This window comes from Pinus tabuliformis, chromosome X (genome assembly GCF_031772625.1).
Source record: "Pinus tabuliformis cultivar Carrire ecotype Pingquan chromosome X, CPIR1, whole genome shotgun sequence".
Classification (NCBI taxonomy): Eukaryota; Viridiplantae; Streptophyta; class Pinopsida; order Pinales; family Pinaceae; genus Pinus; species Pinus tabuliformis.
The window spans coordinates 992,848,413-992,869,324 of NC_142308.1; the positions used below are offsets into that span (position 1 = coordinate 992,848,413).

General features: G+C 41.3%; 2 protein-coding genes and 1 pseudogene across 3 annotated transcripts in view; 1 reads left to right on the forward strand and 2 right to left on the reverse strand.

Annotated features, from left to right (window-relative positions):
* Window positions 1–20,912, forward strand: part of LOC149143064 (uncharacterized) — a 51,400-nt gene that overhangs the window by 15,957 nt on the left and 14,531 nt on the right. The window lies entirely within an intron of this gene.
* Window positions 70–5,393, reverse strand: LOC149143066 (zinc finger CCCH domain-containing protein 17-like). Its single transcript, XM_089448585.1, has 4 exons — window positions 5,274–5,393; window positions 5,178–5,187; window positions 4,554–4,639; window positions 70–1,146 (listed from the first exon to the last, which is right to left on the reverse strand). Exons 1-4 carry the CDS (start codon window positions 5,391–5,393, stop codon window positions 70–72), a joined length of 1,293 nt encoding a protein of 430 aa, XP_089304711.1.
* Window positions 5,824–19,378, reverse strand: LOC149143067 (zinc finger CCCH domain-containing protein 17 pseudogene; annotated as a pseudogene).

Here is a 20,912-nt window from a genome sequence, read left to right on the forward strand (position 1 = left end):
CAGTTAATGCGCATTCCCCATGGCAATATAGAGCATCCAACAGCACCTCATGATCAAATGCGCCGCCTTCTAAGAGACCACGAATTCTGTATTTCTGAATATCGACAATAATGCCAAACTGGATTTGATTCGGGCTCCAACTTCAATAACCGTCTTATGGTGCTCTCGACCTCCCTCATTCACCGGTACCATGATATGCTCCATTCCATCACCAGTGAAAAATAATCCACCAGGTCCAATCTGAAGTGCTCGCACTTCATTTCTTGAGAATACTCTACCTCGTTCATGAAATGATGGCAAGTCATAAAGGCGCACACTCTTATCATTGCATGAACAAAGCAAAATAGGTTTGGCTTGTTCATCATTCATCATGCACAGCGCAAGAACACCATGTTCTTCAATACGAGTGTAAATCTCTTCAAGAGCTATAGTTGATGTAGCAGCCCAAACCTTCACTGTGCCATCCAAAGAACACGACAAGAGAAATTGGTCCCAACAAAGAAGAGACATTACAACTGATGTGTGATTTCTCAAGGTTTGGATACATTGAAAAGTTTCCAGGTCCCAAACTTTTATTGTGTGGTCCATAGAGGCAGAGTAGAGTTTGTCTTTCTGTGAGACTAATGAGACAACAGGCAACATATGCCCTGTGAGGGAAGTTGCAGGGTCAAATGTATTGGTTGTAGGATTAAACTTCCATGCTAAAATGGTGCCATCATGTGTTCCAGCCAAAATCATTTGATCAGCGATCGCCAGAGCATGCACTTGTCCATTAGGGTTGTCTAATAATAGCTCTGTCAAGTTGACGGTATTCAAAGCCTTGACAGCATTACGAAGGCCGACAAAAAGCCACGGACCTTCACTTAGAAGGCATCCAACTCCACTGTCGTCGCCTAAGGGGATATTTGTTCCCTGTCCTGTATGGCAGTCCCAGGCTATAAGCTTATTATGTCGGCCAATAGAATAGAGTTTGGCAGAGCCTAAATGCGAAAGAAAAGCAATTCCTCGAATAGGCTTGTTATCGTGGCCAACCAGCTTAGTCATGAAAGTGACATCGGAACCTCCAATAAAATGGGAGTGCAGATATCTGCAGTCGTCTTTTGCATACTTGCAATTGCCTGCAAGCCAATAACGGCATGCTTTATCCTTTTTGTTACAGGTGCACAAAGAAATCAATAGTCCACTTCAAATATCAGTTCGAGCCACATAAAGACAAAACTATCATATAAAGAAAAACAGATTCACATTGCATCCTTGGAGTGTCTGGCATAGCATCAACCTGTGTGTGAATTGTGTCCTCCTCAGCTAACACACTTTAAAAGTTTGAACTAGTGTCATCCAGAAATATGTCTAACCATTCCTTAAATGGCGCACTATCTCCACTATTATCACTGAAAATGCTATTGTCAAAATTTTTCTAGATTAGCTTAAAGATTGGGTGTTTTCGCAGCGCCTGAATTATTTTAGCAGTTTCGCAGCGCTGCCTGTTTGCGTGGTTTCGTAAGGCTGTAAAAAGAACATTAAGAAACCAAACCACCATCACATTTGAATAAAAATATGCATTGAGAATCTTGGGAAGAAAAAACCCTGTTTGCCATTACTGTAACAGTCTTTACATAAGCTCTAAAAAAACTCTGTTTTTGTATCAACAGTCCAAATGTTAATAGTAAAACAGAGTTATTCTCTTCTCAAGATTCTCGAAGGATTGTCATGATCAAATGTAGTGATGATGTGTGGTACTTTATGTTATTTTATGGTTTTGTTGTATGCAATCACTCAGTGGCTCCACTAGGGATAGTGTGCCCTTGTGGTGCGCTAAGAACACGCAGCTCCAGTGCCTTACCCATTTGTAACAAACAAAAATTTGCTTGACAAGCATGACTGTAGGAGAAAGAAACTACTGCTACTGAAAAATAAATGCTCAGCCAACCTTGAGCTTATTTGCAATCTACCTACCTACCCTATCAGCTGCAAACTCCACTTGTAGCTCAAGCAACATGATATTTCCAATGTAGCCAATCATTCATCTTATCTGACATTTGAGTCCTTTGGCTGTGCTTGAAACAAAAATAAATCAGATACTGAAGTAACTGAGGCGGCATGAGGTGTAACTGTTCTTCCACATGAAAATATAACTGGAAGCCGCCTGAATAGTAAATCTTATCCATGTATTCAGCTATAGGGTCAAAAAACACATGGTTAGTTTGCTGATTCTCAAAACTTTCTGTATCTTTAGACAACTTATCTTCAGCCACACCAAATTTATTTGATATACTATCCAACTGCCTATCTGAATGATGCTCACAAACAATGTAATTTTCCTCACTACTATGATCATTATTTGAAGTAAGCTGCTGCAAGGAATTACAAAATTGAGCAAGCTTTTCCTCTGCCTGAGGGTCATAGAAAATTTCCTCCAATATTTCTTCTTGCTGGGTGCAATCAATTTCATCTTCATCATGATCTGAAGCCAGACCAATCTGCTGCATCTCTACATCAATATCAAAGGATGAAACATGGGTTTCACAACTAAACCCCTGCTGCTCCTCATGCGGTGCTTCATGGAGTGTTATACCTTCTTCTTGGTGCTGAAAAACATTGTCATGCAGAGCCTCTAAAATTTCTTCATCTGTAAATTCATCATCACCATAACAATCCTCCAAGTACTGAATAAGATTCAAAGAATGCCTACAGCAATCTTTGAGCAGCAACAAAGAAGGATAACATTCTTTATACATTTCACAGAACGCATCATGGAAATCAGCAAGAGAAGATAATGAATCATTTTCCAAACTTTTATACCAAGACCATGCTTCTCCTTCTAAAGTAGCCATAAACATCCTCATGAGACAATCTTCAGGGAAATGAACCTTAAGACTGCGTACATGTATGTGAAACTTAACCAAATGGAGAGCAGCATCATCCTTCTTTTCATCTTTGAATATTGGAAGATCATCCAACCAATCAACCTTTGGCATAGGATTTGGAAAACCAGGGATATGAGACCGATTCATAGGAGCATACCTGGCATTCTTTCTTGCAGTGGAATCCATCTTGAAACTTCATCAAGCTACTGATCTTCTAGCAGTGGAGTCACCTTCTAATTTATTCTTTGATGTGTGGAGTCGCCAAGGTAGTTTTGCAGCCTTGAAAATCATTTGAACTCCTGCTACCTTCAGAAATTCAATCTTAAGCTCCCGGCAGACGCACCAAAATCACAAAACCAGTACTAGGGGCTGCAACCAAGCAAGGCTTCATGTAACTGTTTCAGACCAGACTTTAGACTAGGAATTAGCCTTCCTAATCAGAGAGGGCTCTCTCACAGGCTTTTGATAGAAAATTAATCACAACAACAGAGGGCTAACTCTTCACACATTTATAAAAATATAACTGGCTGGACATACATCAAATTGGTCTTCATTGGGCTATGGAGTCTCTCACAGTTAATAAACCAAATCACAGTCATCTCATGGAAGCCAAGGCTCTTTGCATCATCAGAGGTTCAAACATAATTTACCTAAATCAAAGCCTGCTGAACATACAGGAAGTCAGAGCATTAAAAAATGAATTCTGAGTGATGTTCAAACATGCTTCACCAAAACCCACAGCTTGTCAAGCACACAGGAAGTCAGAGCATATAATATGAATTCTGAGGGATTGTGCCATAACAAGGCTGTAAAAAGAACATTAAGAAACCAAACCACCATCACATTTGAATAAAAAGATGCATTGAGAATCTTGGGAAGAAAAAACCCTGTTTGCCATTACTGTAACAGTCTTTACATAAGCTCTAAAAAACTCTGTTTTTGTATCAACAGTCCAACCCCCATTACATTCTAATTTTCACCATATATAGGAATACATTTCTCCCTCTAGAATGAGTTCGAATCTCCTATTAACTACTCCTACATGCCTTTAACTAACTGCATTAATTACATACATGCTAAACTATAATTACATAAAATCCTAATCAAACTAAAACAATAATTCTTTTCTCCTCGTAGACTTGATGCTTTCTTGAAAGCTTTGACAGCTGTCCTCCTTCAATTAATCTGATATGGCTGAGCTACAGGTGCAATGGATGCTGATTTAGGATGCTTAAGAGCGCTGATGGCTCATTTAATGACCAGAAGGTGTGCTCCTATTTATCGGTTTCTGTCTCCCAACATTCTCCTAAAATATAGCAGTCTGCTCCCAAATCCTTTAATAACCCCAAGTATGGAGTGATGCCAGGTTTCTAATGTGCTGTAGGTGGTCTTTGATAGACATCTGTTCCTTTTCCTCAAACCCCCACTCACCGTGTCACACTAGCTGCTCACAGTATTACACTAGCTGCCCTGCGCTTTAAATCATCACCTACAGCAGTTTCGTAGCGTGCTACGAAACTGCTGTAGATAACCTCTATTTGTTCCGTAGCAAATAAATCTTGAGTTGGTAAATGATCTGCTTGAGAATCTGTGTTTTCTCTGGTTACTTTGACTATGATTTGAGTCACTATGAGCTCCTTTATTGTTTTGATGTTGTGGTGCAACTTCAAATCGGATCTCTGCAACCTGAGAAGTTGACTGAACCAATAACACTGTATTAACATTATTGCAACCAGGGGCCATCTTCAAAATGTCAAATACTCCAGCTAATGCTGTTGGAATGATCACAAATAAATTAAGCATTCACAAGAAAATTATGAAGCATTCTGTTCTAAGCTATCAACCCTGGTGATCTTATAAGAACCATCCAATATCTAGTCAAATTATTTTAGCATAAATCTTTGGAGTCCGAGTGCACAAAATGATATTGAATGCTGCTCACAACCGTGCATCAAACATCCAAGTTGCATCTAGTTAGAAACTAGAGTGTTAAAACTGGAAGGGTGGTTCTGAAAAATCTCAGTTTCGTTTCACAGATATGAAACATGTATGAAGTTCAGCTACCCAATTTTACACTTTTTATCTAGCAGACTATCCCCTCTCTGGCTGGCAATTGGGATTCTGTTGAAACTAAAACCCATTGAGCTTCGATCCCTCCTATCCTTCAAAATGTTGTATCGTTCAGCAAATTTTCATCTTCCTCACAAACAATTCTTCTATCTCTGCCATAGTATAACGATACAGAAGACACTGCTGACCGGGTTGCATTTCACAAAGTCATTCTTGTATGTTGTAGACAGACAAAAGCACCTGGTGTTAACTGCACACAACCACAGAAAGATGTAAAAATATCAACATATAATACATTCTGGATCCTCCTCAGTACCGCCAACATGTTCAGGATACTTTTAAATTCACATCTTCTGCGCAATTCAATCTACAATTGAAACCCTTGCTGTTGTAATTTGAACTCTGAGATATACTCTGAACCTTCTCCTTCCGGGCACTATTATGTAAATCTGACATTGATGCTCTCTGCGCGCCTCAGGCAACCCAAAAACACAATAACAGAAACCGAAACATGATAATGGAAACAGAAATCTTCATATCCCCCGTTGTTTTCGAATCACGCATAAATACTAGCCCTTGAATGTCTCCTTTCACTCCATCAGCTATTAAAATCTACTTTATAATCTCCCTTTCCAGCTGTCGTTGTGATTCTGGTGATTTTGCTAATGTATATGGCCATCTGAAGCGCCACATCTCAATCCGGGTGTCAATAATAGTGGCGACCTTGTGGCAATCAAACCCTCATAAAAGCCACTTGACATTTGGCGGTTAATCACTACATTTCGATAAAGAAAATTCTAAGACTGAAATTGTCAAACAGTTAATGCGCATTCCCCATGGCAATATAGAGCATCCAACAGCACCTCATGATCAAATGCGCCGCCTTCTAAGAGACCACGAATTCTGTATTTCTGAATATCGACAATAATGCCAAACTGGATTTGATTCGGGCTCCAACTTCAATAACCGTCTTATGGTGCTCTCGACCTCCTTCATTCACCGGTACCATGATATGCTCCATTCCATCACCAGTGAAAAATAATCCACCAGGTCCAATCTGAAGTGCTCGCACTTCATTTCTTGAGAATACTCTACCTCGTTCATGAAACGATGGCAAGTCATAAAGGCGCACACTCTTATCATTGCATGAACAAAGCAAAATAGGTTTGGCTTGTTCATCATTCATCATGCACAGCGCAAGAACACCATGTTCTTCAATACGAGTGTAAATCTCTTCAAGAGCTATAGTTGATGTAGCAGCCCAAACCTTCACTGTGCCATCCAAAGAACACGACAAGAGAAATTGGTCCCAACAAAGAAGAGACATTACAACTGATGTGTGATTTCTCAAGGTTTGGATACATTGAAAAGTTTCCAGGTCCCAAACTTTTATTGTGTGGTCCATAGAGGCAGAGTAGAGTTTGTCTTTCTGTGAGACTAATGAGACAACAGGCAACATATGCCCTGTGAGGGAAGTTGCAGGGTCAAATGTATTGGTTGTAGGATTAAACTTCCATGCTAAAATGGTGCCATCATGTGTTCCAGCCAAAATCATTTGATCAGCGATCGCCAGAGCATGCACTTGTCCATTAGGGCTGTCTAATAATAGCTCTGTCAAGTTGACGGTATTCAAAGCCTTGACAGCATTACGAAGGCCGACAAAAAGCCACGGACCTTCACTTAGAAGGCATCCAACTCCACTGTCGTCGCCTAAGGGGATATTTGTTCCCTGTCCTGTATGGCAGTCCCAGGCTATAAGCTTATTATGTCGGCCAATAGAATAGAGTTTGGCAGAGCCTAAATGCGAAAGAAAAGCAATTCCTCGAATAGGCTTGTTATCGTGGCCAACCAGCTTAGTCATGAAAGTGACATCGGAACCTCCAATAAAATGGGAGTGCAGATATCTGCAGTCGTCTTTTGCATACTTGCAATTGCCTGCAAGCCAATAACGGCATGCTTTATCCTTTTTGTTACAGGTGCACAAAGAAATCAATAGTCCACTTCAAATATCAGTTCGAGCCACATAAAGACAAAACTATCATATAAAGAAAAACAGATTCACATTGCATCCTTGGAGTGTCTGGCATAGCATCAACCTGTGTGTGAATTGTGTCCTCCTCAGCTAACACACTTTAAAAGTTTGAACTAGTGTCATCCAGAAATATGTCTAACCATTCCTTAAATGGCACACTATCTCCAGTTGTATCAATTAAAATCTTAGATGAAATTTTGATAGTAAATGTAAATTTGCATCAATCCCCTCCACTGGCTTTGACTGATCTTCTGATTGCACTTCAATGTCACCAGAGTAACCAGGGGAGGGATTCTTCTTTGTAGGAGATAAATCACCCATGAGCCAGAATTCAGAGATAACTCCATTAATGTACTTGATGCCAATCCCACAATAGCTGCATCATCATAGGGTGCCTCCTTGGACACACTGTCACTGCTCTCATCAACATTCCTGGAGGGAAACAAAACTCTATACAATAGGCATGCTAGGATTTGGACCTTCACTTAGAACTCGAACCAATTCCCAATTTCGTAGCACGCTACGAAACCACGCAAACAGGCAGCGCTGCGAAACTGCTAAAATAATTCAGGCGCTGCGAAAACACCCAATCTTTAAGCTAATCTAGAAAAATTTTGACAATAGCATTTTCAGTGATAACACCTATAATAAGATACAATACAATACATTATGATTCATACTGCTTTCATGATCTAGCTGAGGCGGGTATTCCTATGGTCAGCTTTATAAATTCATTTTTGTACATAGAACAGACGATCGTCTGATGGTAGACTGATAATTTTGGTGAAATTATCATCCTTTGAGTAGGATGATCATCTGCTGCAATGATGTACATGTCAAATGTCTTTATTTTTCCTGAATATATATCGCAGCCCGGATGGATGAAACTAGATCCGGGGTCTTCAAACTCGTTCGATCTTCACTCTAAGTACAAGTCGATCCATGTGAGAATTGCGCTGAAGTCGAACATGGAAAGACATCGCTTGATTACCGGTCAATGATGTAAACCGTTAACAAGCGTGAGAGGAATCACCGATAATGATAATGACCCTCAAGGTACTGCAGTACAATTCACGTGGTGTGAATAAAGGACTTGGCGTCGAACACCACGCAAAATCTTCTAGTCGAAGGTCATTGATGTATACCTGTCGCCGGAAGTGAGAAACTTGCCATTGAGGCATGCAAGCTTCAAAGTACTGAAGGGGGTGTTCCTAGATCAACTTCTTGGATAATGAGTTGATGTCGACAAGAAGCGATCCGTCAAAGGAGGGCCTTAATGAATCCCACATCAGTGACACGGAACGGAGCTACTGATTTTAATGGAGGTGAAAATGATCTGTAACATATGATTCAGGGTGGCGGTCATGAATGGATGAAGGATAATGTATGGCAGTGGATGGGACCCGGTTGACTCTTTCTGAACAACTTCTCTTGAACATATGGCGACACTGATGCGCTGGATTGGTAGCATTACCCCAAATATGGATGGTATGGCGAGACCATGGTGATGTGACCAGTGAATGAAACAACCCAACCCGATTGTGGTACGGAGGAAAAGTGTCATGTTCAAGAGCGACCTGCTACCATCAAAGTTTTCTTGATTTTTCCCAATTTTTCCCCAGTCATTGCTGACCAGTACCTCTTTATTTGTGTCAAGCTTGAGGAGGATAACATATGCTTGTTCTATAACCTGCCCTTCGGGCAAGCCCATCGCTATGTTTTAACGAGCCTAGCGATAGTGAAACTCGTTCTCGTCTAAAGACAAGTTTGTCGCTATTTAGTGATTTTAACGAGTCTAACGACAAGGATAACTCGGTCCTTTTCATTTTTAGAGAGTCTGAAAAGGTACATAAAGTTAACTCCGCAATTCCTTTTTCGTCATCTAATCCCTTAATTCCGAAAAAGTATAAAACAATACAGAAGGGATGAGTTTTCGATAGTTTTAACGAGCAGAACAAAACAAGCACTCGATCTTTTTGTGCAATAATCCCTCTGGTCCAAAAAGATTAAAATCTAGAGGAGGGATAGCACTTCCGGTCGTTTTAACGAGCTGGAAGGCCAAAACTCGGCAATCTTTTCATATTTTACGAGTCAGTTGAAAAAAGCTTAAAGAAGACTCGTCTTCTGAGGAACGAGTGATGAACAGGGTTAGCAGCAGATTCCAGGTACAGGTTGGAATTTTCCAATCACGGCAGTGTCACAAGGATGGCTAGGTGAAATCACTCTTCGTAGTTGTTCCTCAAAATGGGTAAACAATCAAATGGAGGTAAACGATCGGCCAAATGAAAAGTGGAGGTGATGGTACACAAACACGACCAAGGCTTTTATGGTTGATCAGGTTACATTATTAATGGTTATTTACCGGGATGGGTTCATTTTTTAACGAGCTTGAATGCGCCAAAACACTGCTCAATCTTATGTTTATTTTTTAACGAGCATGAACTATGTGCTAAAACTGCTCGGATGATAAGTTTGCATGCCCCCAGCATAATAACGCAAATCGAGGTGCATGCCCCCCAAGCTTCATTTCATTCAACTCGGTGCTTGGAATGAAGGTTTACCTTTGAGAAAGGGGATTTGTTTCATTTTTTAATGAGGTTGACACAAGATAAGAACCGTCCTCGGCGTCCAAATCCATTAGATGTAGAAGGTTTCATATTCCACTGTGGCTACTTCCGCCAGATTACTCGGAGGCGGTAGGGCAAAAGTACCCATTAAGGCAGGGTCTTTTAGGAGACCTACTCCGATATTTTGGAGCGAATGATTCCTTCCATGGATCATTGGAATGCTTCCCGTAACTTGCGAACTGTTGGGGAGAAAAGTTTTTTGGTCAACGATTGTAATTCCTCCTTGGAAGGGAAATGCAATCTTCCTAAAATAGGTCGACACAACAGCTGCCATGGCATATATCCATGGTCTTCCTAGTAGGATGTTGTAATCAAGATTCCCATCGATGACTTCAACATCTATTTTTACCGTTTTTCCCTCTAGTTCAACTTTCAAGTTATTTAGTATACCATATGGGCTATATGTCCTTCCGTCGAATGCTTTTAACGTCGTCGCAGACCTCGACAAGGTTGGAGATCCTAAAGTTTTCCAGCAACTCATCGACATAATGCATGTAGATGCCCCCTCATCAATAATTGTTCGATGAACAGTTTTGTTGAGGGCTTTCACTTGAATAAGGAAAGCTAGTTGAGCTGGTAACTGAGGGTCATATCCTTTATGATCAAAGGCCACAAGATTGGAATCCATTGGGTCAATTCCACCTATTACTGATAGTAAATCTTGCTCTTGGGAGAAGCGATTTTGCGGTACCTCAAGTGTCGACATAACGGATGGCGATTGGGCCAGGTCCTCTATCTGTGCTATTTTCGCACAAGGATTAAATGTCGATTTGTGTACTACTCCCTTTTGCGACTTTATCATTGGCTTAGGAATGATGGGTGGCACAACTTCGGTCAAAGTTGTTGTCGAACTACTAGGTTGTTCATTAGCCTTGTTGTTCGACAGTTTTGGATTCCTGTAATCTTTATTCCTTGTCAAAGCATCATTTTGCTGCTTCGATACAGACAACATAAGCACTTGGGATCGGGAAGCATTTTGATTAGCAACCAGTTCGGTTCTCGGGCTTGGAAACGGATCAGTCAACACAGCTGAGGTTTTCAAACTCTTAAAGAATCTTTTAAACTCAGCTTTGTATGGACAATCTGCTGTCCAATGATCCTCATCGCATATATGACACCCCGTAGGGGGTTTCCTTTTTCTCCCTTTCTTTTTCTTCTTGCCCCCTAGTTGCTTCAGTCGTTTGCCCTTGTCTTCCGACACGACACTTACTTCCGAGGCAAGAAGTTCCTCATTTGCATTTTGACCGGAAATCATACGGGCCTTTTTAGATATAGCCTTTGTCGATTTCATGTCTGTTGCGCCAATCACGCCATCGCTGGCGTGAGAGTCACTATTTGATTTAGGAGGAGGAGGAATTGAAAATTCTGGTCTAGGGGCATCAGGTATTTTATCATAGAGCGTGCCGGACTGAGTATATACTAAGTCTAGATATTGTGCACGAGCAATAACTTGCTCCTCCGTTACGACTCCCCCCTTGGCCACATCTTCCGTTATGGCAGGAAGTAACGACTTTATAAACCATTCAGCTAACAGCTGATCTGGAACGTAAGTCTTTACCATCCTGCGATGACGACGCCACTCATTTATATGATCGGATATATGTGTGGCCATCGTCTGCTTGAAGTTGGTTAAGATTTCCGTTCCAGTTTCATACCTTATCGGTAATTGAAAATGGGTTAAGAAAGTCGTGGCTAGGGAACTGAAATTGTCGAAAGAGGCTCTAGGTAATTCAATATACCATTTAGCCGCTGGACCCGTCAATGTCCTCTGAAAAAGGCGAAGCCTTATCGAATCATCGTTCAGGGTGTTCGACGAACACCACAGATGAAAAGTCATGACGTGATTCGATGGGTCTTCACCTGGATTTCCATTGAATTTAGGAATGTCCGATGGAAGTTTATGCGGAATCGCTGGCCACCAAGGGGCATAAGCAATTGGATCATTTGTCAGCCGGTTTAGATCTGGTAATTCTAGAGTTGCTACAAAGGGCAACTGTTGATTCAGGTTAGGCAGAGCATACCCAGGATAAGATGGAATCGCCTGAGCAGTGGGTCTTTGCATACCAGCATAATGTATTTGATGCTGGCAACTTTGACAAGTTTGATGGGTATAACCGTTATTATACGGTTGCCCATTACTTACAAAGACTTGTTGCTCGGGTCCTTGATATGATTGCTGGAATTGCGGTTGTTGAGTTTGAACCAGCTCCGGTTGTTGGACCATTTGTTGTTGTCCAATACTGGATGATTGACCAAGATGAGGAGTCATAGTACTTGTTTGAGCCTGAGTCGCTCCAGATAAGGAGGCACTAACCGGAGGTTGTGATTGAGTTGTCGAGACAAGAGGCTGTTGTGTGGCAACCTGAGAAACTTGGGGTTGACATACAACAGGTAGCGCTTGTACTTGCGACGCAATCAACATACCAGGTATAGTGGCAACATTCGACACAGGGTGGACTGGTTGCATTGAATATGCAACCCTTGGTTGCTGAGGCAGTATTGGTACCCATCCGCTGGATGTAATTCCAGTTTGACCTGAACTTTGTTGTAAACTCCCATATGGTTGTTCTCCGGGGGGGAACAATGAAAAAGCATATTGCCCTCCATATGGTGGCAATCCAGTGCTTAAAGGGTAGATTGGCCTTTGAAGACACATTGGATCAAGTTGTTGAGTTTCAACATAAGAAATACCAGATGATAATCCGAATGAAGAAATAGGAACTAACCATGTCGTCGAAACAGTCTCTGATTGGACTCCAGCTTGTTGTTGACAATTTGCAGGGACATATGGTATACCAGCGAACATCGTTGGAGTAGCAGCAGGAGGCTCTACCGCTGTTGTGTCGGATGACACAGTCCTGGATGTCGACGGTTGTTCAGACATATTTAGTCTATCCAAAAGATTTCCTAGCGATTCTACAAGAACTTTGTGATGAAGGTAGACTAACTTCGAAGATCAACGCAGGAATAAAGGGTGATTGTTCCGTTTAAAATAAATTGTTAACGACGCTTTAGACACAACTTGCTTTTTCAGTTTTAAAGAGTCGAGAAAAAGCTAAAGATGACTCTAGTCTCCTTCGATGTTTTAACGAGCCCGAAGTGACAAATGCTCAGATGGACTTTTTCTGTTATAGAGTCTGAAAAAGGCCAAAAGAAACTGCTCTGGAGATCTAGGCAGAGGGTGTGCCAAACTTTTCGCAAAACCACAGAATACATTTTACGGTACAGGTGGTCGATCTTCGTGAATGCTGTGTTCACTGCATTGCGATCAGTAGGGCGGCCGACACGGCTTCCTAAGGATAAAGGATATATGCCTATAGGGGTCTCCCAATATATACGCGACGGTACGTGGGAGCACAAGTTCGTATTAGCGCTATCGTCCCTCAGGAGGAATCACCCACCTTCCCGAGATCGACAGTCACTAGGTTTAACGACGCCGGAACACGTCTCTACCTAGACCTCTATGTTGTGCGTTATGTTGCAAAGCATTGTTAGGTTCATTCAGTTTATTTTAAGTTGATATTTTTAAAGTTTGTCTTTCAGGATCACCACGAGATGTATGGTATAATTCCTAAATGCAGTCTAAGATGATAAGCAAGCTTTATAATCTTTCAACTTTGAAAATCCTAGCTACTAAGGGAAAAGAGAGCAACTATCTTTTCTCAAAGAGCAATCAGCACACTCTAATGCACTCTTCCTAAACCAAGCATGCAAACTTATCAAAATGCAAATGCACAATGCAGGTGTTTGTTTTCCACTTTCTTAGTATAAATGCCTACAAAGAAAGCTTTTTGTACAATTTTGAATTTTCTTTTAAATGACTGAAACAAACAAGTTTACTTTTTCCAAAATCAACAAGGGTAGAAGAGATTACAAACACTTTGCGATTTTCGAAATGAATACTTGTTTTGACATTCAAAAGTGACAAACTCAAACCAATAAGCAAAAGCAAATGTATAATCAAACTGCAAACAGCCAATGAACTCTCTCCTAAGATCACAATCAATCAATCAATCAGATCTGAATCAAGGGCTATAGGATGATTACTTTACTCATGCAAAGGAAAACTGTAAATGACGCCACAAACACATAAAAACACTTACAGTCTTTTTGTACAAAAATGAGGCGGAATTCAAGCAAAGAAAAGGGGTTATCAGACTGGTACCTATGCTGGTTAAAGGCTGCAAAAACAGGGATCAAAACAGGGCAAAAGACAGCAGAGAACCCCAGCTGCACAAGGCAAAACTGGTTCAGCGCAACCTCAACACTGTGGTTTTGACATTCAGTGCAGGTAGCCTTCACGGGACCTGCGCTGAAATGCAGAATGCCTTCACAGCAGTCGCGCTGAAGGGGAAACTCTCGTTTCTCTTGGGTTCCGGGTCATAAAATGCTCAAAAATCAACTGTTTTAGGCCAAATCAGAAACACAAGCAAGGTATAGACAGAGGGATGCTTTGAGAGGGTACTAAAGACTATCACAAAGGATCATCAAGTCATTTGTGAGTCCACTGTTGAGATCATAGACAAAAACCCAGTGAAGGATCAAAGCAGCAACATTCTACTTTGCAAAGCAGTTCGATTGTTGCCGCTGAGTCTATGAAGTAAACAATGATGCAAACACAAACAAAATGACTAAAACAAAGTTCTTCCCCAGTGGAGTCGCCAATTTGTTGTGGGGAAAAATGCCTATGCAGGACGATCCTATCCACCTAAGGTGTGACAGTACCTTAGCAACAAACGAACACAGCTACTTCGGTTTCTTCCTTTATGAAATATGGAAGAGAGGAGATTGATAGACTTACCGTTATCTTTCGGTTGTCCCTCGATCTAGATCCTCTCCTCTTTGTGTCTCCACAGCTACTTGCCTCTTTGCTTTTGCTCCCACGAGATCACAAGAGAACAGCTACCTGTGACAAGAGAACAGCTACATGCAACAAGAGAAGGACACAATACAAAGGCAAATATACATATTCATAAATGATTCAGGATTAGAAGTAAATCAAATACACTAATGCAAATCATACAATAAACACCAGCATATAGGAAAGAACCAAGAAGCTTTATTAATTGATAAACAAGGTTCAGGAAGAGATACAACCCATAAGGTTCCAACCTAGCATCTCCTTCCCAGCAGAATGGAATTCCTTCTTCAGCCCCTTTCAAAGCATAAGCACCCAATGATCTAACCACAATCCAACAACAATTCTTTGCAATTACAATATTCCCTCCTCCAACCTCTGGATCTCTGGGATGAGAGATCTATATATAGATATTTGTAGAGGTGTGAGTCAGCTCTGGGTTTTTGATTAGTGTCTTCTCTCTGATAGTTCTTGATGCCACTTAGAGATCTCATTGATCTCTTACTCATCCTTGGGCGATTTTGAGAGGCAAGTGTCCCATGAGAAGTTTCTAGAAGGTTCCATGATCATCCACCTCGCAAACTGTCTCCGCCACTTGTCTTTTCCTGATCAGCGCAGGTAGGCAGTGTATTTGGCTGCACTGAAACGCAATTCCCGTGTGTACCACCTGCGCTGAATGTCAAAACCCCTGTGTTGAGGTTGCACTGATCCAGTTTTGACCAATTTTGAGTAGTTTCTGGTGGAGAACTTCTGGGAGAAGCTGTAATTTGTTGACCTTGTTCCTCTAGGGGTAGGAACAACATGTTTAGGGACTTTGGATCCCTTAGATTATAGACATTTCATGCTCGAGGCTGCAAGGCACAAAAATGTCTATAACAGTTGCCCCCTAAAGTATGAGGCCGTTTATCGGGTGAAATGCTTTATCTAGGAGGGTCCGATGTTCATCCATTTGCCGGAGGAGACCTGTAATAAGATACAATACAATACATTATGATTCATACTGCTTTCATGATCTAGCTGAGGCGGGCATTCCCATGCTCAGCTTTATAAATTCATTTTTGTACATAGAACAGACGATCGTCTGATGGTAGACTGATAATTTTGGTGAAATTATCATCCTTTGAGTAGGATGATCATCTGCTGCAATGATGTACATGTCAAATGTCTTTATTTTTCCTGAATATATATCGCAGCCCGGATGGATGAAACTAGATCCGGGGTCTTCAAACTCGTTCGATCTTCACTCTAAGTACAAGTCGATCCATGTAAGAATTGCGCTGAAGTCGAACATGGAAAGACATCGCTTGATTACCGGTCAATGATGTAAACTGTTAACAAGCGCGAGAGGAATCATCGATAATGATAATGACCCTCAAGGTACTGCAGTACAATTCACGTGGTGTGAATAAAGGACTTGGTGTCGAACACCACGCAAAATCTTCTGGTCGAAGGTCATTGATGTATACCTGTCGCCGGAAGTGAGAAACTTGCCATTGAGGCATGCAAGCTTCAAAGTACTGAAGGGGGTGTTCCTAGATCAACTTCTTGGATAACGAGTTGATGTCGACAAGAAGCGATCCGTCAAAGGAGGGCCTTAATGAATCCCACATCAGTGACACGGAACGGAGCTAATGATTTTAATGGAGGTGAAAACGATCTGTAACATATGATTCAGGGTGGCGGTCATGAATGGATGAAGGATAATGTATGGCAGTGGATGGGACCCGGTTGACTCTTTCTGAATGACTTCTCTTGAACATATGGCGACACTGATGCGCTGGATTGGTAGCATTACCCCAAATATGGATGGTATGGCGAGACCATGGTGATGTGACCGGTGAATGAAACAACCCAACCCGATTGTGGTACGGAGGAAAAGTCGCCAATTTGTTGTGGGGAAAAATGCCTATGCAGGACGATCCTATCCACCTAAGGTGTGACAGTACCTTAGCAACAAATGAACACAGCTACTTCGGTTTCTTCCTTTATGAAATATGGAAGAGAGGAGATTGATAGACTTACCGTTATCTTTCGGTTGTCCCTCGATCTAGATCCTCTCCTCTTTGTGTCTCCACAGCTACTTGCCTCTTTGCTTTTGCTCCCACGAGATCACAAGAGAACAGCTACCTGTGACAAGAGAACAGTTACATGCAGCAAGAGAAGGACACAATACAAAGGCAAATATACATATTCATAAATGATTCAGGATTAGAAGTAAATCAAATACACTAATGCAAATCATACAATAAACACCAGCATATAGGAAAGAACCAAGAAGCTTTATTGATTGATAAACAAGGTTCAAGAAGAGATACAACCCATAAGGTTCCAACCCAGCATCTCCTTCCCAGCAGAATGGAATTCCTTCTTCAGCCCCTTTCAAAGCATAAGCACCCAATGATCTAACCACAATCCAACAGCAATTCTTTGCAATTACAATATTCCCTCCTCCAACCTCTGGATCTCTGGGATGAGAGATCTATATATAGATATTTGTAGAGGTGTGAGTCAGCTCTGGGTTTTTGATTAGTGTCTTCTCTCTGATAGTTCTTGATGCCACTTGGAGATCTCATTGATCTCTTACTCATCCTTGGGCGATTTTGAGAGGCAAGTGTCCCATGAGAAGTTTCTATAAGGTTCCATGATCATCCACCTCGCAAACTGTCTCCGCCACTTGTCTTTTCCTGATCAGCGCAGGTAGCCAGTGTATTTGGCTGCACTGAAACGCAATTCCCGTGTGTACCACCTGCACTGAATGTCAAAACCCCTGTGTTGAGGTTGCACTGATCCAGTTTTGACCAATTTTGAGTAGTTTCTGGTGGAGAACTTCTGGGAGAAGCTGTAATTTGTTGACCTTGTTCCTCTAGGGGTAGGAACAACATGTTTAGGGACTTTGGATCCCTTAGATTATAGACATTTCATGCTCGAGGCTGGAAGGCACAAAAATGTCTATAACAAATAGCGTATGTGGTGGAGTAAGATGAGAGGAGTGAAACATTCACCAAAATCCTGTCTAGCCGCTCCATGATATTGTCTTTGCCCAGTCTGCGATTATTCCAAGTAAATCTGTGATTTTTTGGTGCAACATCAACTAGATCGTGGTCCTGCATGATGGTTTCCAACCGTGTTCTGCAAGGGTCATGTGAAAAACAACCTCCTCTTTTCTCGTTGGAGTGGAGTATGAGATTGAGATCTCCACCAAGGATAATATTGTTGTTTTCTTCTTCATCTATGTCTGCTTTGAGGGAAGTCCAACATTGTTCTTTGTCTCTGTAGTGACTTGGCGCATAGATATTGTAGATAACAATTCTTTTGCTATTTGTTAGGCTCTCTAGAGTGACTTTAATCCAATACTGGCTGATTATATCTGTTGCGTGTTTCCAAACATTGTGGTTCCAAAGAGTTGCCATTCCCCCGGAGGCGCCCCTTGACTCGCATATGTGACCTTCATACTACTTGAGCTTATCAATGATTCCTTTCATTTCTTGGTGTCCTTGTTTTGTTTCTTGTAGCATTAAGATTTCTGGTTTCTCATGAATTATCAGATCATTTAGAGCAACAATTTTGGAGGGGTGCCCTAGTCCCCTGCTATTCCAGGATAGGGCTTTCATCATTGAATGTGAGGGATACAGAGAGTTGCTCGCCCTCCTTGTTCCTTATGTGCTACCTCTTTACTATTTTGCCCCAAAATGTAAGTTTCTATGGGGTTCTGCGTACCCATGGCAATGTCTTTTTGAGCATTTTCATCTCTCTATTGCTTTGTAGACTTCCTTCCTAGCCCTTGTTTTTTTTGTGTGTCCAGATTTACACCGTGCTCTTTAGAAGAACTCCTAGTTGATCTAGTGGAGGGAGGATCTTGGGAAAAAGAAGAAGAATTTAGCAAAGGGGGGATGGGAGCATTAGTATCAGCTTGGGATAGAGGCATGGAGAGGGGGGGGTTATCTTCAGGGAGGGAAATGGCGGAAAAGGGGTTGGATGATTCTAAGGAAGTCTTTGGGGGGGGAGGCGGAGGGGCGGGGTTGGAAGAGTTGAGGAGAGGAGGATCCAGTGAGGAGGTGGAGGGGGAGGCTGTGTGATTAGCCTTGGGAGGAGCAGCTTCAAGGTTTGCCTTAGGGATGGAAGCAGTCTTCTTTTTTTTAACAGTTTCCCATTGCTCATCTTGTGAAACGTTTTCAACATCAACTAATTTAGAGCAACGATTGGAAAAATGGCCATATTCGTGACATACCTTACATTTAAACGGGATCTGTTTGTAGTCCAATTGTTGGATGTGAGTCCAGTCATCCACTTTGAGCTTGATGGCCTCCGGGAGGCCTTTGCTGAGATCAACTTCAACACATATGCAGGCACAAGCTTGCATGTTGTCCTTTGGCTCACTGCGATCAATAAACTTTCCAACAACATTTCCAATGGCTCGAACCGATTCATCTCCCCAACAATGGAGAGGGAGATGAGGGAGCCGAACCCAGACCAGGACTGCGCTAGGAACATCCAATTCAGGATCAAAATCTGGGGTCCATTTGTTGAGGTACAAGCCTTTGGAGTCCATGAAATATGGTCTGTTCCTAAATATTAGATCCTTGTCTTCTCTTGATTCGAAGTGGAAGGTGAAGTACCCTTTCCCACAGAAGCGGATGGAAATTTTTCCTTTTATTTTATCGGACCAGTTTTGCTTGACCCACCTTTGCACCGTCTTCGGAGAGGGCCAGAGACCAGTGAATTGCCTGATGAGACCTCGTTTTGCCAGAGAAAGTGCTGCCATGCGAGGGAGAGTAGGGGGAAGAATCACTTCTTGCAAAACATCTAGCTTCTTAACAAACTTTGAGATTGCTGGGCGAGGGCACTGAGGCGGCAAAGATTTGACTAGGGCGGAGAAGGCCAGCTGGGCAGCGGCCGCCTCCGGGGTTGCATCCAAAGGGGCCATGGCAAGCGAAGGGCCGAAGGCCGCAAGCACTGGAGAGTGCAGGCTCAGCAGTAGCACGGCACGTGACCTAGCAGCAGATTGATAGGATATTTCTTAAACCTAATTTGATTAGGCTTGGCATCTTAAATCATGACAAATATTGTTAATCTTTGAAATATGCTTGGTTCCTTGCCTCTAAGCTTGGTATCTTAATGAATTGTCTTGGTAAGAGTTCCTTCCAACTTCTTGAGATCTAGCTATTCTCGTTCAACTTTGTTTTGGATCCTCAATTTCAAATTCATAAATTCTATTATTCTTTTGCTTAGAGCTTTTTTAGAGCTAGCTATTTGCATTAGCTTTCTTGGATGCTTTTCAAATTTGCAATGACTCATAATTTAACATAGGAGCCTTTTAAAATTAATTGGACATTGTCAAGTCACCAACATTAAGACTGTATGATGTATTATAACCTTGATATTTAGTAGGGGACACTGACAAACCCATAGAAACAAAATTCTACATGTAGACCTTTCATTCTCATAAACAAAATCTATATGTACAAATATTAAAGGTGAAGGAAATAGAAGAAATAATTTTAACATATAAATAGACATGTGACCAGAAGATAAGTAGAGACAACAAAATAAACAATTTTAGCATTAAGTAGATATTTGACTAGAAGATAGGTAGTAGCAAAGAAAATAAGAAATGTAGCATATATGTTGACATTTGATTAGCATGTGGTTTTTTTAAAATTTTGCTATCTTTCTTTGTTGCACTCTATCGATTTACCGCCTTTGCTTATCACATATTTTGCATTGAAATGCCAAAATCACCTTGTTTGCCACAACTGTTATGCAATTCAGTTTCTTTTAATGCATTCCACATTTCATCCAAATCCTATGCCTCGTGTAGATTGACCATTTATATCAATCTAGTCCCATTTATTCACTGATTTCCATCTTTGTTTTGACCTATGATGACTAAGATTCAATGCCCTTCTCAATTAACCGATAATGAAAATCTACCATGATAATGAAAATACCATGTCACAGATGAAGCTTATATCTCGCTTTGGTTGATTGGGAATACGTAACAAACTGAGAAACTAAATATGATGTTAAAACTCTTAATTAAGAACTTGGGGAGGCAGTAGTTCATAGACTTGATGTTTCACTCAATGACCAAGCGCAAGAGCCTGACAATTAGATAAGGGTAGTGGTGGAGCGATCGTCTATAATGGAACATAAGATAGAAAGGTAGTGGCATATAATCCACTTTATGCAAGAATAACCACTGTCATAGAGGGAAATGTTACATGCGAATTGGATAGGGGCAATGAAGGAACAACTGTCTGCAATGGAAGCGTTACTAGAAAGGAAGGGATATATAATCCAATTGTTTTGAAGATCAACTAGTGGCACAATTGCAAGACCAACTAGCAATGGATTTTTTTCAAGAATCATGATCTAAATTTTGGTTATTATGAATGCATTGTGGTTATCTTCACTCAGATATTTAATAAATAACAAATTATACAGAATAAATTTTATGT